The sequence below is a fragment of the Centruroides sculpturatus genome, unplaced genomic scaffold (assembly GCF_000671375.1).
Source record: "Centruroides sculpturatus isolate CEXI.00-Female unplaced genomic scaffold, Cexi_2.0 scaffold513, whole genome shotgun sequence".
Lineage (NCBI taxonomy): Eukaryota > Metazoa > Arthropoda > Arachnida > Scorpiones > Buthidae > Centruroides > Centruroides sculpturatus.
The window spans coordinates 27,890-51,318 of record NW_019384769.1 but is presented as its reverse complement, the minus strand read 5'-3'; the positions used below and the strand labels follow the sequence as shown (position 1 = coordinate 51,318).

The 23,429-nt window shown below is 33.2% G+C and overlaps 1 protein-coding gene across 1 annotated transcript in view; it reads left to right on the top strand.

Moving 5' to 3' along the window:
* The window catches only part of LOC111628944 (probable RNA-dependent RNA polymerase 1), a 38,287-nt gene extending 22,346 nt beyond the window's left edge, over window positions 1–15,941 (top strand). The window contains exons 4-8 of the mRNA XM_023372802.1: window positions 1,665–1,823; window positions 5,904–6,139; window positions 10,718–10,777; window positions 14,042–15,552; window positions 15,684–15,941. Of these exons, the coding sequence (XP_023228570.1) occupies window positions 1,665–1,823; window positions 5,904–6,139; window positions 10,718–10,777; window positions 14,042–15,552; window positions 15,684–15,711 (1,994 nt within the window). The 3' untranslated portion in view covers window positions 15,712–15,941. The remainder of the gene's footprint in view (window positions 1–1,664; window positions 1,824–5,903; window positions 6,140–10,717; window positions 10,778–14,041; window positions 15,553–15,683) is intronic.
* The last annotated feature ends 7,488 nt before the right edge of the window (window positions 15,942–23,429 follow it).

The following is a 23,429-nucleotide window of genomic DNA, read 5'->3' as shown; positions in this document are numbered from 1 at the left end:
TGTGTTTTACCATATGTGGTGTTAAAATCTGAGTTGAGTTTTCTGTCATTATTGATACTCAGGATGGGCAGAAATGCTCAAAAGTGTAATATTTAATAGAAATTTTCTGACTTGATTTCCAAACAAACAGTTAGCTGTACATAGAATTTAATTGAATTTGGAATTTCAAAAGTTATCAAATACTTATTACTTGCAATATAATGTCATTAGCATTAGACTCAAATACATTGCAATATAATACCATTTATAACTTGGGACTGTTAATAAACAATGTGATCCCAACTTATAAATACTCAATATATGAGAATTTGATACAACAAATTTCTTTATTTAATCTCTTCCCAATTTAGGGAAACAAAATATTAATCAATCACAAGTACAGTGAGAATGAAATTCCTGCTTACTTCAAATCAGATGACTCAGATTTTAATCTCCAATTTTCTTTCTTTCATTATGTCTTTGTTTAATAATAGTAGTATCATTCATACTAACATGACTGTTTGATTTAGTCAACTTTATCTCTATATTAAAAACTCTTCTGTTAATGATTGCAATTTCATTAAAAAAATTTATTCTATTTTATATATTTTTTGTTGCTTATTGTTTTCTTACTACTAAATAAAGAAATCTCTGATATATATTTACTTCTTTTGTATCATACTTGCTTCTCTCACTTCATATTAGTTCCTTTTTATATTATATTAGTGAATAACCGTATCGATGCATTCATTGGGTTCTTTTATTTAGAATCATTGGTTAATAGGATGCTTTGTAGCATCCTATTAACCAATGATGTTTTTATGTTTATGTAACATCCTATTTTTATGGAACATGGATGGTTGAGTTATGCTGGAATGAGGTATAAATTTTGACCTTATGAAATAATAGAAAAGCTTTTCCTGGATCTTACAAGAGGCTTTCAGGAATAGTATATGCTATAAATCAGAACATGCTGTATGTCAAATGAATCAATAATTTTCACTTTGACAAATATGATTAAGCTGCAATTTGAAAAAATTGTAGACCTATAAATTCCCACTGTCATCTGTTTCCCCTTCTTTAATCTGGAAAATGATGTTAGATGGATGAAAGTTGAAATCATATACGGAAAGCTTAGGGGCAGGAGGCCCTAGTTAACTATATATGAACTTCCAGTGTTGACTGAAAGTCATGTGATTTCTATCAAAATTTTCCCCAGAATGGAGTTACATGAATGATCAGCATAATATTTCTTATTAGGAAAAGTTTGATGTACTACTAATATGAGAATGAGATCATATATTTTAAATTAAATAAATTAAAAACATGATTAAAAATTGGAGCCTAGTATTGTGAGAATGTCAGAATAATTTTTGCTCATTTTATAAAGGATACTTCAATAATTGCTAATACTTATAATGGAGAAGTTGCATAGTCATAGTAGAATGGATAATAAAATTGTACTCTGAAGGGAACTCCACAATTAGTCATGATTTCATGCACACAATAGAAAACTATGCAGAGGGACAACCCATCGTTACAAATTTGGCATAACTTTTTTTTTTTTTAAATATCTTGCATATTGAACAAAGTAACTATTATATATCATATTTATATAATATAAAATTATTTAAATTAATTAACTTATTAATAATTATCATTATAAGTGTGATATCCTACTTTAGAACTTTTGAAGTCAAAAGCCAGAATAGCCATACCACCTAAATTTGGAAGAAATATGTTTGGTGTTGTTGATGAAACTGGAACATTAGAATATGGAGAAGTGTTTGTTCAGTATTCTGAAGAAATAAGTGATTATGAATCTCCACTTCATATTTTAGAAGGTAATGAATAATTTTTTCTGAAAATCAATACAGAAAATCCTCATTAGTTGAAAATTCAAGGTACAAACATGACTCTGAATTATCCAAGATTTACATATTTCTGTACAATGTGAAGTGCTGTGTAACTGAATTTTATTAAGCAAATGGAATACATCTACATATACAAAATGCTAATTTTGTTAATAATAATATAAATAAACTGCAGGTAAATAACACAAGTCTGGTGAGAACCTTACAGGTTGCCAGATAGGTTATAAAAAAATAAAGCAGAATTCTTGAAATGTAACCAAAATTATTTTTAAAGTAACACAAAATGTAGTAAATTACTCAAATTCAGTAGTGTAAACCCCAACAAATATTTCAATCTGCTACTTGTAGCCCAATCTTGCAACCCTGAAACCCAACTGTATTTTATGAGATAAGAGAAAAAAGGATAGTTGATGGGTAAGGTGACACCTGAAAATGTGTTACTGTAAAAGCAAAGCCATGTTGACCAGATTAGAGTTGTTTGTGGTTTATTATTCTCTTATAGTATAGAGGTGTGAGCCGCCGGGGGTTGGGAATTTCCTCTCCTTTCCAGTGACCTACTTTCTTGTCAAGGATGGCGTTTACATTTTCTTACGTGTTACGTGAGTGGAGGAGAGTCAGAGGGGTCGACGATAAGATGTTGGCTAAGTCGAGTAAAGACTCCATTTAAAAACAAAACAAGAATTTATTACAATCATCTATGGAAAAAATTACAAACCTAATTACTCTAAGTTCCGTTATAACAACCTATCCTGCTACTGCACTTATGGCAGAGAGAGAGAGTTTACAAATATGCGTTCATAACTCTTTGCATGTACTAGTGGGATATTTTCCCGTGATGTTGTCCAAATGGATTCTGAGCGGTGACACAAGTGTATGTCTGCAATGGGGAAGACAAATTCCAACCTCGACGTTTTGACTCATGATTCCCCCGAGAGAGGAAGGAGGAGGGCTTTTATACTTTTTGTGGTGGGAAAATTAGTCAGGTGATCAATTGTTTGGCAGGTGTGGGGTTAAAGGTAGTGATAGAATGGCAACAATATGACGAATTTTGCCTGTAAGTGTAAACTATGCACGGATTCCTCATGAGAATGTTTATATTAAGACATAAAATTCCCATGGCTTCTATATTTTGATTTTGTAGGTAAGGAATAAATTTATTTTATAAAATTAACTAAATTTTGACTCTCACAGAGGCATGGGAACTTAAATCTAAATATATGAGTTAATATACACATATCACAGTTTAGACTGAATTTTCACTTAAAATTTTCAAAGTAACCGTATTTCAAACTTACCAAATTCATTAAAATATGTCCCATCCAGGGATCAATATTCCTGGATGGGACAAATAGCACAGTTATGAACTAACAGGATTTCAAACTATCTGAGTTCAAATTAAATTTTTATATAATAAAGTAGAAGTTCATTAATCCAGACCTTATGGCACCAGAATGGTAATATTAGTCAGATTACTTATGTTGCCAACTAGCAATATTCATGTTGGAATTTAGAAACAATTATCATGTTAAATTAAAAAAAGGAATGTCAGCAAAAATTGAGTGATGTGTTTGTTTATGCTTATAAACAGAATTGAATTGCTGCATGCACTTTATAAACACCCAAAATCCAAGCTTAAATCTATGGCAAAGTTTTCCCATGATTTTCCTCACGGACATGGATCTGATTAGTATTTCAAATAGTGACAATCAATTCCAGTTCAGTGAATAAGGAATCAGATCAGGTTAACTGACTGCCTCTAACTAACCTTCTGAGACACTGACTGTCAGAAAATATTCAGTTGCTGTTTCAGTGTTTTTCATTTAACCTAATGCTGGAATTTTATTTAAGTTAGTTATTGTTTTATCCCACATTGGAAATTATTCAGTAACTGAATAATTTCCAATGTGGGATAAAACAATTTAATTGAAAAAGATTTTAAATTGGACTAAATATAAATTCATTTATTCTATGACAAAATTACATGATATTCCATACAAGTACATTCGACTCCCCTATAACACGGTAGATACGTTCCATTCTTTATGAAATTCATGTTTTAAGAGTTCTTAAATAAATGAGCCAATCACAGCCTGGCACGTATGCAGTTTACGGACTATGGATGTTTGAAAGGTTTTCTTCAATAAAATTAATCGATTCTAGACTAATTTGACTCAACATTTCCAAAACATATATAATTTTTTGGTAATAATCCATATAAACTATGAAATAAACAAAAAATTGTAGGATTACTTACCGAGTGTGCACCGTTTGACGACGCCATTGCTTAAGCTTGTTTTCATCATGGAGTGGTGCATCGAACAGGGGTGCACGTGTTTCCTGATAAATTATTTTTCTGCAAAAAATTTGCTGAACTTTGGAGACATTATTAATATAAATAAAATTTTTATAGACGTTAAATAATAAATGGTTTTTAGTAGGTCCGCTGCTTGTTTAAACTCAACAGTTTGTGCAATATCCGCTATTGGTCTAGATTTGACTAATCCTGTCACGATACGAGTCAGCGATGACGTTTTACCGAATTATACGAGTCTCTTTTAGTGTGTTTATATGAATACGGTCGCAGTTTTTTTGCCGTTATATACGAATCCGAATTATATGAACCCGTTTTACAGGGGTCTACTATAAATTATTTGATAATAGTTGTAAGCACTCAACAAAGCAGCAAATGATTTGGGCAACAAAAAATGAATAAAATTTTTGACGGTGTCATTTAATTTCTGTTTCATGTATTTACCAAAATGAGATAATCTGGAATACTAATTACTGTGCAAGAAATAAATATAAGTATGTTTTGCAGCAAAATTTTATTAGGGTAGCTTATTAAGCTATTATAGAACAGAAATGTGAAGTGGATTTTTGGTTTTTAACTCATGAAAGGCAGTCACACACCACTGTAAGTTGGCCAGGCCTGCTCTATGTCATTGTATTCAGTTCATTTCTTTGTTATATTTGTGTGTAACCAACATAATTAAGTGTAATGAATATATGTTCTTGAGTTTCCAACATATTCAAGTGCAACAAGCAAATGTACCCAACACTTCTATTCATATTTTCTGAAAACTTTGTCCCTGTAATTCAAGAATAAAAAATAACAATAATTCACTTTGAATACTGACAAGAATCCAAAATTGCAAACAAATTCAAAAATTATCTAAGATTTATATATTATTAGTCTTTGTGTCAACATTAATTACATAATTCAAATCAAGTGTTATAAAAATTATCTGATTTTCCAAAGAAACAATGAGTAACTGAAACCACAACTGAAAATTTTGGACAGTCAATTCTTCTAGGTCAGTTTTCCTGGTGGTCACAATTCATGTACTTAGACTTGATGTCCATACCAAATTTGATTGAGATTGGTCATGCAGTTTCAGAGGAGTTTATTTAATTTGGATGATGAAATTTAAATATACAGTGAACTCCTGTATAACACGTTCCCCTATAATGTGAATTTGTATGGCGTAGTTTAAACTTGCTTAACATCCTCTTATAATGCATGTCCCATATAACACGATTTCCAATCCCTGCATTGGATGAGTCAGCTTTACTAGTTTTTTCATTATTTTTGTGTATTCCTTTTTTGTAACAAAATACAGAAACTGAAGGAATGTCAGAAAATAAATTTACACCTTAGAAATCAAGTCCTCTTATAATGTCCTCTCCAGCAAAAAGTATAATGAAACAGAAATATTTTCAACCTAATTTGATAAATCTTCATTGGTTGAGTATTCCAAAATATAACATATTTGAATAAAAAGAGAAAATTCAGTAAATATCTGTAGAATAGAACAAAATATAAAATTTAAGTACAACAGAAATAAAATAAATTTAAATTAACAGAATTAAATAACAAAATAAAATAAGAATTTTTTATTCCTTTCTTTTCATTTATACAGCATATTTACACAATATTTTAGAAATTATTATTTTCAAATTTATAAATAATCATGTTTCAAAATGGTAAATTATTCTTTATACAAAAAATAATTATTAATATAATAATTCTTAACTGTTATGTTTTAATAGGAACAGTTCTAGTTACAAAATGTCCTTGTATTCATCCTGGTGATGTAAGAAAATTTAATGCTGTTGATATACCGAAGTTACATCATATTAAAGACTGCATTGTGTTTCCACGCAAAGGAAAAAGACCGCATCCAGATGAAATGGCAGGTAAAACTGTCATCCTTATTATTATTTTGGTGGTATTGGTGGAATGCATCTTACTTGGCTTATGTACCAGTGTTAATGCTGGAATCAGAGCATAACTTATAGAACAAGCTATTATGTCTGTGCTATTTGTGTACTTGTATTTAAGAATTTCCTATGTGATGTGTTTAGTATGGCAGCTTTCTGTAATGTGATAAATTTCTTCATAATCATGTTTATTATATATAAAGTGATTATTGATTTGAAGAACTGAAATACCTGTATTACATTTTTTAGAAATGTTACTTAATTTCTTACAGTTAGGCTATTGCTGTATAACGTACAAATGTATTTTTGAACTGAATGAACAGTCAAATTATCAAATTATCAATTCTTTTAGTTCTATAAACTTCAGCTGTAAATATTGTGATATTATATCTTGTCTTTCAATGGTAGTGTTGATTGATTAATTAAAATGTTTCCTTTGATGACAAATTTTTAATAAACATAACTCTAGTATAAAATACTTCTTATTTGGATAATTATGTTAAATTTTCAATTGGCTATTAATATGCCTTGAAACTAAACTTATCGTAACAACCACAAATTACTTTAAATTGACTGTTTTATCATTTCAATTTTATTGACTCCAACATGCATTTTGGACATATATATTCATCCCTCTTCAGTTGGGTACAATATTATATAATATTTAGTTAACAGCTAAAATTACATATCCATTTTTTAAAATAAGAACAGGTAACATATAGATAAAATCAGAACTTCTATTATTTTCCATAATTCCTGAATGTGAAAAACATTTGTATGCATTGGAAAGGTAAAACTGTTCAAACATATTCTCTGTCTATTATTATTAAAATTAAGTCTTGAATTTCCATAATATATATTTTTTAAAAATATTAAACATGTTATATAATTAATTGTTCTATTTCAATCTGCATTTATGTAATATAGCCTATAATAATGTAATATATATTATATATGTGATACATAATAAAAGTTTTAAAAATTTACTCAAGAAAATTTTTAAAACTTTTTAAATGTAATTTTTATACTGACACCATTGAAGATTTTACTTTTTATTCTTTTATATTTATTTATTTTATTTATATCTTTTCCTCCTCTTCTTGTCATATTATTAGTTTCATTTTCTGTAAAATCACTGCTTTTCCCTGATTTGGCTTTATTTTATGAATGAGTGAGCGTTGTTGGTAACTCTCCCTCTTTAGATAAAGACTCTGATCTGGCCAGAGACTTTTTCCTAGGAGTTAGACATTTGGTATTGTGATATTTAAGAAAGGGTTTATTTAACCTATGAAGGCAAACACTAAAAAAAAAAAAACACATGTAAAGTAGAAGATAGAAAAAAGAATTTCAAAGGGATTCTAGTTGTAGGGGTTGTTGACTAACAGTCACCCCAAATCTGGTCATTGATAGAATAATTACAAAAATTATCATGATTAGTACAAAAGAAACTGACAATAATAATTACAACAAAATTTTCCTTAATACTAATTTAGGAAATAGGAAGTAGGGGTGAGAACTAGCAAAGATGGTGGATAGGATAGGAAAGGTATTTAGTAATATCTGGGTAGTGCAGATGTTGTTTGGTTACCATGAGGGGCCACATGGAAGCTTCTTTAACACAAAATTCTTGCTTGTCTTCCTTTCCTTTGGTTCTTGAGAAATTTTTCTTGTATATCTGATCCCAGTAGTCTGTCACATGTTCAAACTGATCAAGATGACATGCTGGCTCTAACACAGTGGTTTCCAATTAGTTTTTCCTGCGTACCACTTCTAGAAAGAGCTCAAACTTGCATACCCCTTATAGCAGAAATTCATATTAATCCATACTAATATTATAAATTCGAAGGTAATTCTGCTTGTCTAAACCACTGAACAGGTTTTAATAAAATTTGGCACAGAGATAGCTTACATGTTGGAGATGGACATAGGCTACATTTTACTGCGAGAAAATATCTTACTCCCACAAGAAAATTCAATATAATGCAGGCGAAGCTGTGGATAGACAGCTAGTGATAAATAGAATAAGTTTTTTTACATTTATTACCTTTAAAATACAATTCTAATAATAATGAAAATAACATAAGGTTATTTAATTTTAATGTGACAAATGTGCACGATTTTCTTTGCACGACTTTGTAAAATCTGGTTGCTTTTTGGTCAGCTTCAGTCTCAAGTCATCTTTGAGTTGAAGTCGGTGACGATGTTTAGTTTTCATGTTTGTCATGGCTGAAAATCTGCTCTCGCAGAGGTATGTTGTGCAAAATGGTAGTAAATATTTTATTGCTGCTTCGCTGGCATGATAATAATGATAATTGTACAATTTTTGTTTCTTGCATAAGAATTTCATTTAGGTATTGTCACAAATGCATTTTTTGATGAAATTTCGAGCATATTTTTAGTTATAAATAAACAAATTTGTGCATTCAACATCATGTTGTAAATTGCCAAATTTTTGATGGTCCATCCATTATTTTTTTGATTGCTCATCTCATGCATTTAAATTTTAACTTGACTGATTTTAGATTGCCGCGTGTACCCCTTCATGCAATTTTGCATACCCCAGGGGTACACGTACCACTAATTGGGAACCATGGCTCTAACACGCTAACTTTGGGCTGGGAATTTTGATGTTTTGACTTTACCCATCTACTCAGGCACCATATACTGTCATCTTTCCTTTCATTATCCTCTCTCTTTGAGCCCTAGCTCAAAAGTAACTTCTTTCACTTCATATGCCCTCAGGTAACCTTGCCTACAATATGTTGGTAAATTCTAGGAAGTGACCCTCACCTCCAAGAAAGAATTAAGATTAGAAACTTCTAGATGGTAAAAAGAATTCTCTGCTAGAGAGCAGGGAAAATTGTCTGAAGGACAAAAGCATACAATATGGCATACAGTCACAGTAATCAAGTTGAGAAAATTATCGTCTAGGCGTTAATAACCAACATCTATCGCTACAAATAACAAGCGCTTTCAACGAAACTATTTTCGTCTTCTTCAGGTTAATTAACAGAACAGTTAATATTCTTCAAATTTAAAATTACCGCAACGGCAAACTAGCATTGGAATAAAAACGAAATAGAACAGCTCGTCGGAAAGCATTTCCTGTGTGCCTACGAGCTGTTCTATTTCGTTTTTATTCCAATGCTAGTTTGCCGTTGCGGTAATTTTAAATTTGAAGAATATTAACTGTTCTGTTAATTAACCTGAAGAAGACGAAAATAGTTTCGTTGAAAGCGCTTGTTATTTGTAGCGATAGATGTTGGTTATTAACGCCTAGACGATAATTTTCTCAACTTGATTACATAATATCCAGCATGAAGTCCAATAATAATTATTCACTTTTAACATACAGTCACAGTAAAATCCAGATCCCTCTTTACATTTAATTCAGATAATCTGACAAGAACTGATGTGTTCAGCAAGGACTAAGTTTGTTTTTGCCTTCAATTATGTTGACATACACAACTTTTGTAAATATAAGATAGCAAGATAATTTCTTCTTATTTTCTTAGATAAACTCTTCCTTTAATTATTTCAGATTTTGTATTCCAAATACAGGTAGCCCTTGGTTTACACCGGTTCAATTTACGCCGATTCACAATAACGCCGCTGCACAATTTGTGATTTTGCTGTGTAATTCCCCGATTTTCCCTATGCCAGACTGATTTTCGTTTCAGTGTTGACGTATTTACCAAGCCGTGACATTGTACATTCATTAAAACAAAGATTTTTATTGAATATATTTATTTTTTCTGTTTAATATTATTTGGTATTAAATTAATATTAAAATACTAAACGTTTAGGTACCCATGAGTCAAGTTATCAAACTTAATAGTCCAATAAATGGCATCCGAATCCATAGCGCCATTGAATTTATCCCGTATCAGTTCATTCAGGAAAACACCTTACAACGCAGTAGCACTTCCGCCGATCAAAAACTATCGTTAGTGAGACAAATCTACTTCTCATTGGCCAGACGATATCTATCTATCCTTAATTTTCCCGCTCAAACTGACCTTACATATGCGCTACGGCGACTGGTGGTCAACCAATCGGTGTCTCCGCTCGTCCGTAGCTCTACGTCGGGTTAANCTGTCGTTAACCCACGCTTTCCATTAGCGTTTTACTAACAGATAAATAAATGCACATTAAAATGGAACATATCAGTACCTATATCTTATATGTCATATTAAAGTATGTGATAAGTAGAATAACATGTTTATGTATGTCAAGATACTAAAAGATGAAGAACATTATCAAATTATCTTTAAAAAGTAACAACAGGTTCTGCCGATGTTTACACTTTATCAAACACAGCGGAATCGTCTTCTCCAGCTGATATAGTTTTTGATAAAGCTGCTAAAGGGCAGGTACTTTCAAAAACAAAAATCTTGTAGAAATGTCAGCGTTTTCTTTATAAAAAGATGGACCTTATTTAGCGAATGCACGGTACATTAGTATGAATAAACTCAGGTAAACCACGTGTCCCGTAAGAACGTCACAGGTTGCCAGATAGGTTTTATAAAAATTAAAGCAGAATTCCTCGAAAAGTACTCCAAATTATTTTTAAAGTGGCCAAAATGTAGTAGCCTAGAGCCTAAAAACATGTCAAATAATTTGTACGTAATTAATTCTTTCAGAATATTGAAGGTGGGGACTATGTGTTCGTAAGATTGGACGACAGCGTCCGTTATTTAGAGGTAAATATAATAAATGTCCTATTTGAAGGGTCTGTGATTGTAAAACTGCCCGTAAAGTAGAGGTGCCCACTATTCGGGAATGTCCGTCAATGGAAGTTACCCTGTATTATGATTTATTGTTTAGTTCTGACATAACTTTGGAATTGTAAAGTTCATAGCCAGAAAAGATTTCCAGAAGCATTTTCAGAGTGAGAAAATATCAACTTTTAAGACGCCTTATATTTTATTTTATTCAAAATTCCATCTTATAATTTCACGAGTTAGAACATTCTGTTTTAAACATTACAGTATTTTTTATGGAAAAACCATTCATATATAAGTAAGGTCGCTATCTAAAATTTTAACTTATTTTCATTTTTAACTAATAGTAATTACGAATAAAGCATTCATAATGTATAATCATGACCAGAAAATACCATAAAACGAGTCCTGCTATTGGTGCTGTTTGCCACAATGGCATATTTAAAACTAATACTCGCTCAGTGTCTAAACCAGTGTTTTTCAACCGTTTTTATCTCACGGCACACTTAAACCTATAATTAAATTTACGCGGAAAGAATCATGTGATTTAAAATTGTGTTTGTAAACATTCTATCGCCATATTACTTGCCACTTAACCTAATTCTTTTTGTCTATATTATTTTGTGAATTAACAGTATTGCTGTTCCTTAAAATAGCAATAGGTTACAACAATAGTTATTTAAATTAATCACTTTCATTTACATAAGAAAACCAATTAACATTAAGTCTTGATTTGCATTTAAAAGTGGTATAATAATTGTCTTTAGAAACCTGTCCAATGTCCCGCTATTTCTAAGTTAAAATAATTTGAACTAAATATATGAACAATTATAGCTACATTTTCGATTTAAAGAAAGTTTCATTTTAAATGAAATAATCCAGTGTTATGCACAAATAATTTTGCTTACGAATATATATTTTTTTGCTGCATTATGTATACGCTTATCTATATCTATATATAAAAATGGACGTGTATGTCCCTATATTACACTTTTATATATATATATATATATATATAGATTTAGACTCATCTCAGTTCTTATGGGTCCTTATGATTGATGACATTGTTCAAAATAATTCTACAAATTCTTAGACAGTATCCATTATGTAGAAAAACTAAATCTCTGTGAGAAGCTGTGAATCTCTGTGAGAAGCTGGGGTTACAGGTTGCACTGTTGACCTCTTTGATTGGTGTCGAATCGGCGAGATCTGCTCACTTTGTCAGTGGATGGCATTATCTATATATTGTCATAGGGATTGCAAACTCCCTTCGACATCAGGTCCTGACACTAGTTTAATGTGTGTCCTAACTTGCAAATATTCCGATATATTCAGCTAAACTTAGGTTCAAATAGGAGGGTGCTCCATAGTTTGAGTGGGAGGGTTGGCGATACACAAGTAAGAACAACCGTCGTAAAAATTCAACAAGAGTTTAATATAAAGTAAAATGATTACAAGTGAATGCAAATACTAAGAGAAACCTTGATTAAAGGCTAGTGATACTATTACTGCATTCTGCAGTCTGTTTCTCTTACATATTAACAGACCAAGAGAGAGAGTTTACATGAAATTGGTTAATCGTCCCACCTCTTTCTAATGGTCGGTAGTGGAGTTGGATGGCAAAGGTTCAGGGAGACAAGAAGTGTCCAGTAATCTACATGGTAATAAGGCACAAGGTTAAAAAAGGCATTCTTGGAGAATGATCACCCCGAAGATCAGGTGCACAGCCATTATATCCCCGTCAGGTGATCTTGTTTTGTAGCGATGACACTTCAAATGTGTGATCACTGGTCTGGCTAGGACTGTGAGATTCCAATTAGTCTGGGCAGATGGTTTATTATTTCTTTTGATTGTTGTTATATTAGCACATATCGGCGTTTTCATGTAATGACAATTAGTTATAATTTTTTTCTGCAACCTTTCTCGGATCAATGAGAAGGGGGAAGGGGGAAGGGACTTGATGCTTCAAAAACCCCTACTAACAGACAGATGTTGACAGTTAGACAATTCTGTGAGAAATGGAATAAAGAAAAGTTTCTTATAACTCATCTTTTTGCTAAAAATCATGGAAAACAATTTCCCAAATCTTGCATCTCATTTATTGAAATGTTCTATAAATCAGATGCTTGAGCAGCTATCATTATATAACAGTATTAACATCCATCATTAGGAGTAATGAATCATATGAATCATACTTATTAATGAAAGATTTCTTTTAGATTATTAGTGAAAGATTGATGTAGATGCAGCTCTTTCTATCTATGATAATAAATTTAGATTTCTTTTAATTAAGATCGTGAATAAATTTTGCAATATTATTTGCATTTTGGGCACAGTAACAACCATCTTGATCTTAAATTATTTCCAGAAACCACATCAGTTATGCATAAAACCTGGTTATACATGCAAAGAAAAAAGTATTTCTGTGTTTGTTGCTTAACAAATTGTCTGTATACTCTTGTCACAATTTTTATTTATGCAAAAGTCCATTTTACTATAATTTGTAACAATGCTTTAATGACATAAATTCTTATGATCATATTTTTAGTGAAATTATTTGCATTAAATTATATGCACTAAATGCAAACTTGCACTTCAACAATGCCAGCATTTGTTCATTTGTTTTATATTATTGTGCATTATAAATATTTAACTGATAAATTTTAAAAATAAAACTACACTCAGACTTATTTAAAAATTCAATCAGAACAAAATAGTAATTTGAACACAAATCAATTATTGTATTTATTCAGACACTTGGCAAATCTCATCATTAAATTTTACTAAAAATTACTGGCACAGTTTCAAAAACACCAGAACAAAACAAAATACATTTATTAAAATAAAATATGTCTTTTAAATAGTATAATAAAAACTGAAGTCAAACTCTGGAAAATATCAAACAGAGAGTGTTGTTTGAAAAGTTGTGGAATAAAGTGACTGTGAACACTTTTATATTTGAACAGTTGTTAGTGGGATATTCTCTTGTGGACAAAGGTTCAACGACAAAAAATCTGATGATTTTTATTTATAATTTCAGCATTCAGTTATGACTCAGATTGTATAATTGAACTGAATATGAAATTATATAGATTTATATAAAGAAAAAAGTTACATTAAATTCTAAATATATATTTTGACTGAGTAACTAATTTAGAAAAATTTTACATTCATTTTAGTTGATATTGTAATATAATTTTTTATTAAAAAACTAATTTTTAATTTGAATATTGTAATTTTTAGGTACAGGATATGGTAAATTTTCTTTTGCATTATATTGAAAATGACAACATTGGAATTATGGGAAATGCACATTTAGCCTGGGCAGATAAAGAAGGTATATTTTCAAAACATTGTATTAATATTGCATTAAAGTATCCATACACTTTGGATTTTGCCAAGACTGGTAATCTTGCTTATTTAAATAAAGAAGAGAGACCAAACAAATATCCTGATTTTATGGAAAAAGGAAGCTTAAACATTTCTTACCGATCGGATAAAATCTTGGGTCATCTTTTCCGCCATTCTAGAAATCTAGAATGTGCGATTAAAGATTCGGCTAAGATAAATTCCACAATAGAAATAGACAAATTATTAGAATATCCTGGATGGAGACGTTATGAAGATTCTGCTTTGACAGATAAAAAGAACTATGAGAATAAGTTAAGAAAACTATTACAAATGTATAATATTAAAAGTGAAGCTGAAATTTTTTCTGGACATATTCAGCATATAAGCAAATATGATCAAATGAAAAATGATAATAAAAATGTCATTCTAATAGCTGAAAAAATTCTGCAGGTTTTGCAAGAAAATTTTCAAAAAAGGTTTTTTGACGATCTAGAAAAAGACAAAAATTATAACAAAGAAGAACTATATCAAAAAGCATCTGCATGGTATATGGTAACTTACACTCAATCGGATATTTCTTTCTGGAGTTTTCCTTGGTGTATTTCATCTCTTTTAGCAGAAATGAGACAGAAAAATTGCAGACTTTTAGGTAAGTGCCAATTAAAATATTCTCTTGAGACACAAATTAATACAGCAATAGAAAATTGTCTGACATCTATAAATATCAACGTGGAAAATTCACAGTTATGCCAAAATCAAAAAATTGCTTTTAATGTATTATGGAATTTGTTTTCAAATTTTTCATACGAGTATCTTTCAGTTTATAATGTGAAAGATCACATTGATTGCTTATTTAAGATATATTCAATATATAAAAGTGAAAGTGGTCATCCGCTAAGTGACCATTACAAATATTCTCCGGCATTTTGGATCTTAAAATTCTTGAAATTTTGTGTTACATTCAATGTAAATGAAAGAAATGAAGAAATGTGTAAATTTGATAACTGTATCAGAGGAAAAAATAGTTCACTAAACTATTTGGCATTGACTTTTTATACAGTATTAAGTATTACAAGGACTCCTTCATATTTAATAATATCAAATGGTTCTGATTATGGAAATTTTGAGAAATTTGAAAGTGAACCTATTTTGATAAATATTGAAGATATTAAACTTCAGAATTTGTTAAAAGATAAATGGGATAAAGTTAAAAGCATTTTGATAAAACACTCTGGTGTCAAAGATATTCATGTTCGATCGTTAAGTGTTACCTCAAATTACAAAGGCTTATCTTTGCTAGTCAGTTCTGTTGGAAAAATGTGGAATTGTTGGAAGTTAGAAGAATTACTTTTGAGACCAGATCTTCAATTAATTCTTGAAAAATTAACAGATGTTTATAAACTGTAAGTATACAATTTATTTGCAATATTTTATGAATTAGTAATATTTAATTGGTGGTTCTTTTTTTCATGATTTTGAAAATAACTATATAATCAATATAACCAACCTGATAATTACTTCAAATGTCAAACAGCCTTTATTGGACTTTTAAGGCTAAATAATTTGGCAGGAGATTAACAAGTGACAGTAGCCTAATTGTCTATGGAATACAGATTCTGTTGCTTTTAAACAACACACTAATTTAGCTAACAGCTTGATGACAAGCTTTTAAACATTTTCAATCCTTTTTTTTTTTCTATAGTTCTTAGCAAAATAGATCACAATGATTATAAAAAGGCATGTTTTATGTAATTATCAATTTTGTAGACAGTTTCCAATAAATAAACATTTAATTTGCTTTGGTAATTTCAATTAATAACATTATGGATTATATTAATTCTTATATAAATATTTTCAAAAGTAATATAAAACTTCATTCTTTTAACTTCACTAAAAGGCTGAATTTTATTACAAATTAACAGTTAATTCATTATAAGTTTTAAACACTAAACAAAACTTTTATATTATTAGAGAGACTGATCATTTTTCAGAGATTAAAATTATATAGATTGTATACAATCAAATTAATGTTTGTTTTGAAATATTGCATATTTATTTGGTAAATAGATGGTGCCAAGTAGTGAAAGTAAATGCATTACAAAAAGGTGTCTCAAAAGTCACTATCTATTTTTAAAAGTAATTGGAATTACATAAAATTGGTTTAGACATGAAAAATATTTTTATTTCTAATATATACCAAAAAAAGTTAGTGCTTCACATGGCAACCATCAGTCTAGAAAGTAGCTTCCGGGAACACACTTTCCAACATAACTCATAACCTTGTCTGTTTGATCTTTCTTATACAACTTCCTCTCAAAAAGCTTGAAATGAAAGAAAATTAATCTTGTGTGTTACCACAAACACTTGTTCTTCCATGTTCGTCATCAGTGATACAAGTCTGAATGGAAAATTTAAGAAATTATAGAAAATTTGACATAAACCAATTAACATTTTGTAAATATACAAATATTTTTGACAGCATAGTATTTTTAAAAAAATCTAATTTCATGAAAATAATAGATAGTGACTTTTAAAATAATCTGTGTTTGAAAAATGAGCATTTGTATTCTTGAAAATATTTTATGCAAGATTTCATTTTTTTAGATCCTTTATTATGTAAAGTGTGGTTTTAGGTAGTCTGTCAGACTGGCAATTCAATATTGGCATCTTGAGGTAATAAAACATTAGGCTGTCAAAGACTGACTGACTTAAAAATAAATAATTTTTTCCTGCAGATAATCAGCACAAAACTGCTAGGATGGAGATAAAAGATTTGTGTAATCTGTGCCTTCAGAGCAGCTATTGAAAGCATGATACCCATATACAGTTCAGAAACTCAAACATTAAACTTCATTGTGGATGTAATTATAAAATAAGTGAAACAAAAAACACAATACTGAGAGGGAATCTTCTAAACTTTGCAAGATAAAAATTTTTCAATACACATTTATATCATCATAGCTTCATTTCTGTTTTACTTATCTAATAATTATAATATTTATTGATTACTCTTTCATTCCATAATGTATTCATATCTGGAAATTCTAAAGATCTAAAATACACCAAACTGTCATTAACACCCTTGCACATCTGAACAACACTCATCCATCTCACCAACAACATAGACTTGGGAATAGCAAACTTATAGGTATTGTGCCCAAAGTGACACATCAGGAAAAATCATCTGGCATGTAATGAATCATGTGATTTCAGTTTATCGTCCGTTTAGCTTATTACCTAATCATCCTTTTTTCAATCAACTTCTTTACATTTATTCTACTGAAATCTTATTCATTCATTTCTTTAAAATATAGTTATTGTGAGCATAATTATCTTTGTGGCATATGTACTCAAAAAGGTTTGCCATCCCTGGTATAGACTGTATGACTACACTGAAGAAGTGTGAGTTGATTTTAACTATGAAATTGATTAGAAAACAATGTCCATAACATCCAATGACAAAATGAAAAGTGGGTATGCTATGGAGAACTCTAAGCTTAGTTCTGATTGTAGATTACCAGGTTTTTTTTTTCTCAAATAAAACATAATCTTCTAAACAGGTATGTATGTTAAAAATCATAAACAAGTGAAATGAGGATGATGTCATTTTCAAATTGCTGAACTATTTTAATAAAATGTTTTTGTTTAATAATTTGTCCTGTTAGTGCACAATTCTGAGACTTTTTCCTCTTTTTGTAAGCTTATAAAATATGTTTTTATTGTTCATTAATATACTTTTGTAACAGATTATGGGATTTAAGTTAAATTTTCTTTTGGTTTATTACTGTTTTTGTTACATATCTATTTGTAATTTTGCACTGTTTCATTTTTAGACTAGCTCATCAACACTTACCTGAGGGGTTCAAAGAAAGTTTAAATATACTCATCAACAAAAAGTTATCCAGACAGATGTATGCTACGTTTTACAATAATTGGAATATTTGGTGTCTTGACAGTTATTTAAGTGATTACTAGACATCCAATTAGACAACAGCTGTAATGCCACCAGAGCATCTTAAAGATGCTACTCAGTATCCCATAAAAAGGCTTGCACAGGCTCACTGTGTTCAGAATTTTCAGTGTACCTATCGTTCAGAGGAGTTTGAATGCCAGACATGACTATATGACACAACAACATTATCTGACAAGATGAAGACTAGATGTTTGGTCTCTGATTTGAGCATGTAGCCCGAAACATAAACAGTTCCTTCTCCAAATAATAGGACCCACTGTTTCCAAAAGACATTCATCTCACAATCACCATGTTTGTTCATCTATGGAGGCAGGTGGAAGTCTTGCTAAAGAACTCTCTCTCTCTCTCTTTACTACCATTGGCAAATCTTTGAGCATGGTAACATTTATAAATCCTGCTATTAGCACCCCAGTGGTGCTGTGACAGTTTTGCACAGCTTTAAGCTGTTTGTACACACTCAACAAAGAACTGAGTGATGCTTAACTTCTTGGACTGCGGGGCCCCTGCCCAGCATAATGCTAGGCTATAAGTCTTATAGACCACTTTACTCATATCCTTTCAATCTCATAAGCATTGGGCTTCTGTTGTGGGCCACGTAGGTTATAGCCATGACCTAGACCTTAGATAGCCTTACCTACGTTGGTCATGTATTTGGTGGGGCCCGAAGATCCCCACGTTTACTTAAAACGGGCAGAGAGGCTATAAGTTAATGCTCAGTATCTTAACCAGACAGGACTAAGTCAGAGACCTACTTTTGTATGTTTTGTAAATTCCTTTCCGTTTCTTGCTAGTTTCAGTTGGCTACTGGCCATAGTCGGTGCGAGAGCGGACCACGGCCAGTTCCCTCAGGTAAGAGGGGGAGCTGGCAGCTGGCACTCAAACAGAAGTGATTTACTTCCAGCTGCAAACCAAACTTATTGTTGGCTTTGCAACAGTTGCTGCATTTCAGCAGCTTTGTTTTGCAATCTTTGGGGAAGTGCACCATTGAGCAGCGACAAGTCTGTGCCTCCACCTTACACTAGGGGCGATATGGCCAAACTCGTAGCACCTGTAACACCAAGTCAGGGCAAAACGTTTCCAGTCCTGGTTCCTGGTCCACCCAACATGGACCTTGCCTTTTGAATAGGGGAGCCATCACCTCACAGACCCAATTGAGGAGGCCCCTTTCCCTTTAAGGAAAAATTTGGGCTTCATGCCAAGATTGTTTTGGATGGAGATGACATCAGTAAAAACAAACTCTTGGAAGGCATTTCTTTGGCAGTTGACAGACGACCACTTCGCTCAGTGCCTTCCGTTCCATCAATTCCTTTTAGAGTACTTTGATGTCCTTATGGAATGTGACCTCAATAAGGACATCATTCCTCCTGACCTGGCAGACCTTTTTTCACTTCTACTTTCAAGTTATCAGGGTTGATATTTTTCTTTATACGATCACGGACTGCATTGCTACTTTCCTTTTAGTCCTTAGGATACCAAAGGAGAACAAGTTCTGATAAGGGTATGGAAGGCTCCCACTTGCAAGGTCCCCTTTTTTGCAGTCATGAGACTTTTCTCTACCGCTCTGTTGGGTCTTTTAGGATTGGTTGGTGGGACAGAGTCCTGAGAGAGAGGAAGGTGGCCCAACTTCAGTGTGAAGAGCACTAAGTTCACACTCTTGCCATAGCATTAAAGAGGTGCAGGATGGCAGAACCTACTGTTAGGCAGCAGGACCAATAATTGCTGTCTTCTGACAGCAATTATTGGTCCTGCTGCCTAACAGAGTCACAAGTGCCTCAGAGGTTCCCTCTATCTCCTTTGCTCAATTCTGAGCATTTTAACTGCACCATGGTAGTTCCTTCTTGCCTTTCAGCAGAGGAAGGTTTCCTCCAATACTTGGTTTTGGCATTTGTCCTGGGTCTGTACAGGATGTCTTGACTTCACCGTTTTGGAAAGCAACTTCTCTGATTGCTTTCGAAGTCCTCTCAACCTCATCCCCAGGAGGAACAGCATCTGAGGCTGTATCTTCTTCTATGCACACCTATCAACACATTGCTCACTCACTTCCTCCTCTGATATGATCGAATTGATCTCTTCATGGCACAAGTCAGAGGCTAGATTGACAATATTCTCAGCCCTTTCGACTACTACAACCCCAACTTTGCAGCTTTTGTTTGCTTGTGTTCTGTTACAGCTATTGTCTAATTGGATGTCTAGTAATCACTTAAATAACTGTCGCTTTTGGTTTTGGTTATGGTGCCAGAGACACCACTTCCTTCCTCTTTTCTATTTAATGGCTCTGTAGTAGCTCCTGTTAGCTCAGGAGTCTCGGCTTTACATTGCTTATCCACAGCCTCCATCAGGGTTTCTAACATCTACCTAAACTGGAACATATCCCTGTTCGGACAGACAGAAACCAGAAGCTTCAATTTGGCATAGTGGCATGAAGACTTACATCAAAACAAAAGGGAGACTGGTACAGGTCAAGGCACAGTAGCTGTTCTTAATAGTTTTGGCAATGAGAGGGCCAAGATGGTCCCTCAGTAATCCCAATTCTGGAGGACGGTTGCTGTAGCCGCTGCTAACAGAATTTCCAGGGAGGACTTGTCTTCAGATGAGATAAAAGGAATGTGGACTCGTCTGACACAAGTTAATAGCCCTGCTGATAAGGAGTGAAAGCACCAGTGGGTGCACTGTTGAAATATGGTAGGGACCTCTGTCACGCTACTGCACAGCCCGAGACCCCTGCTTGCTGTACTCACTGGTTCAGTTTCCAGCAGATCTTGGGCCTGGGAATGTTGTATGCTGGATTTCCTGGATTCAAACACCGTGTCAGCTATGGATCTGACAATCCTAACCCTCTGGAACTGAAGATACACTCTCATGAACTCTGCCTACAAAACGCCAGTCAAAAGGAAAGAGAGAGTGCTACCGAAGGAGACAGTGGCTTTTCAACAATGAAATTCTAGAATAAAAGTGGAAAATTATATGCAAACTTCAGTAAATACTTGGCTCAAAAGATACTGTTACTGTCTCACCCCTAGAACATACAACCAAGCGGGATGAAAATTAAATTAAAAAGTAACTATACCTGTTAATAGAGTGATTAATATATACCAAATTTAACAAAAATTTAAGTAAAAATAACAACATAATTTTAGAATTTAAAAACACCTATTTTTAAAAGTACTTTAAAATTATTAAAAGCCTATTCAAACGTCCATATTAAATGTTCCAGTTTTTCCATTGTTAACCAAAATTTCCTAGAACTGTAGGGACCCATAAAATCCTAATATCCTTTGTTAAAATCTCTCTCCCCCCCTTTCAGTTTTGGTCAAGATACGAACAGGACATTGAGTTATTTGACTGGTGAGGAAGTGCTTTAATAGTTTTAGTGGTGTCACAGCCAACAGTAGTAAATAATAGAATAATGTCTGGAACCCGTGCCGTCCCTAATCCGGAGATATTCGAGTCCTGCATCGAGGTAGCATTATTGGCCCTTGAAGTTAGTCGAAATCAAAAAAAACATCGAAATAAGTCTAGCTAAGGCCCAGGACATGTTCACGTCCTTATATCGACATTATTGCAAACTCAAGGAGAAAAAACAGGCTGAATCACTAAGCCTAGCTGCTCAGAATTCAAGTTCGTCCAGCGCCCCAAACGAGGGCAAAAGCTATGCATCAGTTTTAAAACTCCGACCACCTCCGAGGAATGATAAGGTGGTCCTAATATATAAGAATAAAAGTATCACAGACACTCTCCGAGACTTGGAGAATAGAGTAAACCTGACAAAATTAAGATTGTGGGTGTGAAGTCAACCTATGCCCAATAAAGGACTCGGTGTCTTAATCAATTGCAGCTCTCAGGAGGGAGCAAAATGACTAGTGGAAACAAAGTGCATGTATATATATAGACCCGGGGCTAAAGGGAGACACAGATCAGGACGATTCCTAGGGAATAAGAGCCTATTAGAGAGACAGGGGCCCAGAGAGAGGGAAAGTGCGAGTTATATGCGATACATGCGCCGCCTACGTATGCATATGTCGATGGACAGAACACACACGTTCGGGAAAAAATAAAAGACAAAAGAAACAGAGTGAGAAGCAATCGCAAATACTCCAACTGCACTGTTTCATGCAAAATGAGCACATACATATATATATAGAGACCCGGGGGGCCGAAGAGACAGAAGTGCGCGTTATTCTCGGGTGCGCATTATACGCGAGAAACACGCGTGCACATGCATAGAGACCCGGGCTAAAGAAGAGAGAAGTGCCAGATACTCCAACTATACCGTTGCAGCGACACATGGCTGAGTTGGAAAAAACAATTGAAAACTCACCTTATTCCTTCTGAAATCCTATCCTATCCTTCCTCTGTGCCTTCAGATCGATGGTTATTAGCGATATTCTAATGTCAGATGAATAAAAACCGTCCAAAAAGCTCCATTTCAGAGCTCCTACAACAATGCACACACTTAGAGTCAGTTACAGCGCTGGAAAACTAGAAACAGGAAGAAAGCATCCTAATAGGGATAAGGAGGCAGCCCAAGCCAAGCAACCAACCAGACTGGGGGTAACCTTGGGTAGGCAGCCATTTAAATGGGTAGCTGTCCTGGCAGCAGCCTCAACCCCTCTTACTTTATTTTATATTTATGATGGCTGAACAAAGAGTTAGTGCATGCAATGCTCTGTTCATGAGAATATATCTTCAGTTCCAGAGGGTTAGCCTCCAGTTCTCTAGCTGATGCGGTGTTTGAATCCAGGATATCCAGCATACAGCATTCCCAGGCCCAAGATCTGCTGGGAACTTCACCAGTGAGTACAGCAAGTGGGGGGGTCATCTTGCTGCCAACAAGAGCGGTGCTCAATCAAGGGCAGGGGGACTCGGGGTGGGCTGTGCAGTGCAGTGCAGTGCAGTGCAACAGCGCGACAGGGATCCCTACTGTATTTCAACGGCGCCCATGTCAAGTGAGGCCCCACAAGAGGGCACCCACTGGTGCTTTCACTCCTTATCGGCAGGCCTACTAACTTGTGTCAGACGAGCCCAATCAACCACACTCCTTTTATCTCATCCAAAGACCATTCCTCCCTGGGAATCCTGTTAGAGGCTACAGCAACCGTCTTCCAGAATTGGGATTATTGAGGGAGTATCTTGGCCCTCTTATTGCCAAAACCATTAAGAACTGCTACCATATCAGTCTCCCTTTTGTTTTGATGTGAGTCTGCATGCCACTATGCCAAATTGCAGCTCATGGTTGCCGTCTGTCTGACACAGACAACAAGCTTCATTAATTATGGCCTGGTCCACAGATCCAAGGCCTGTGATACT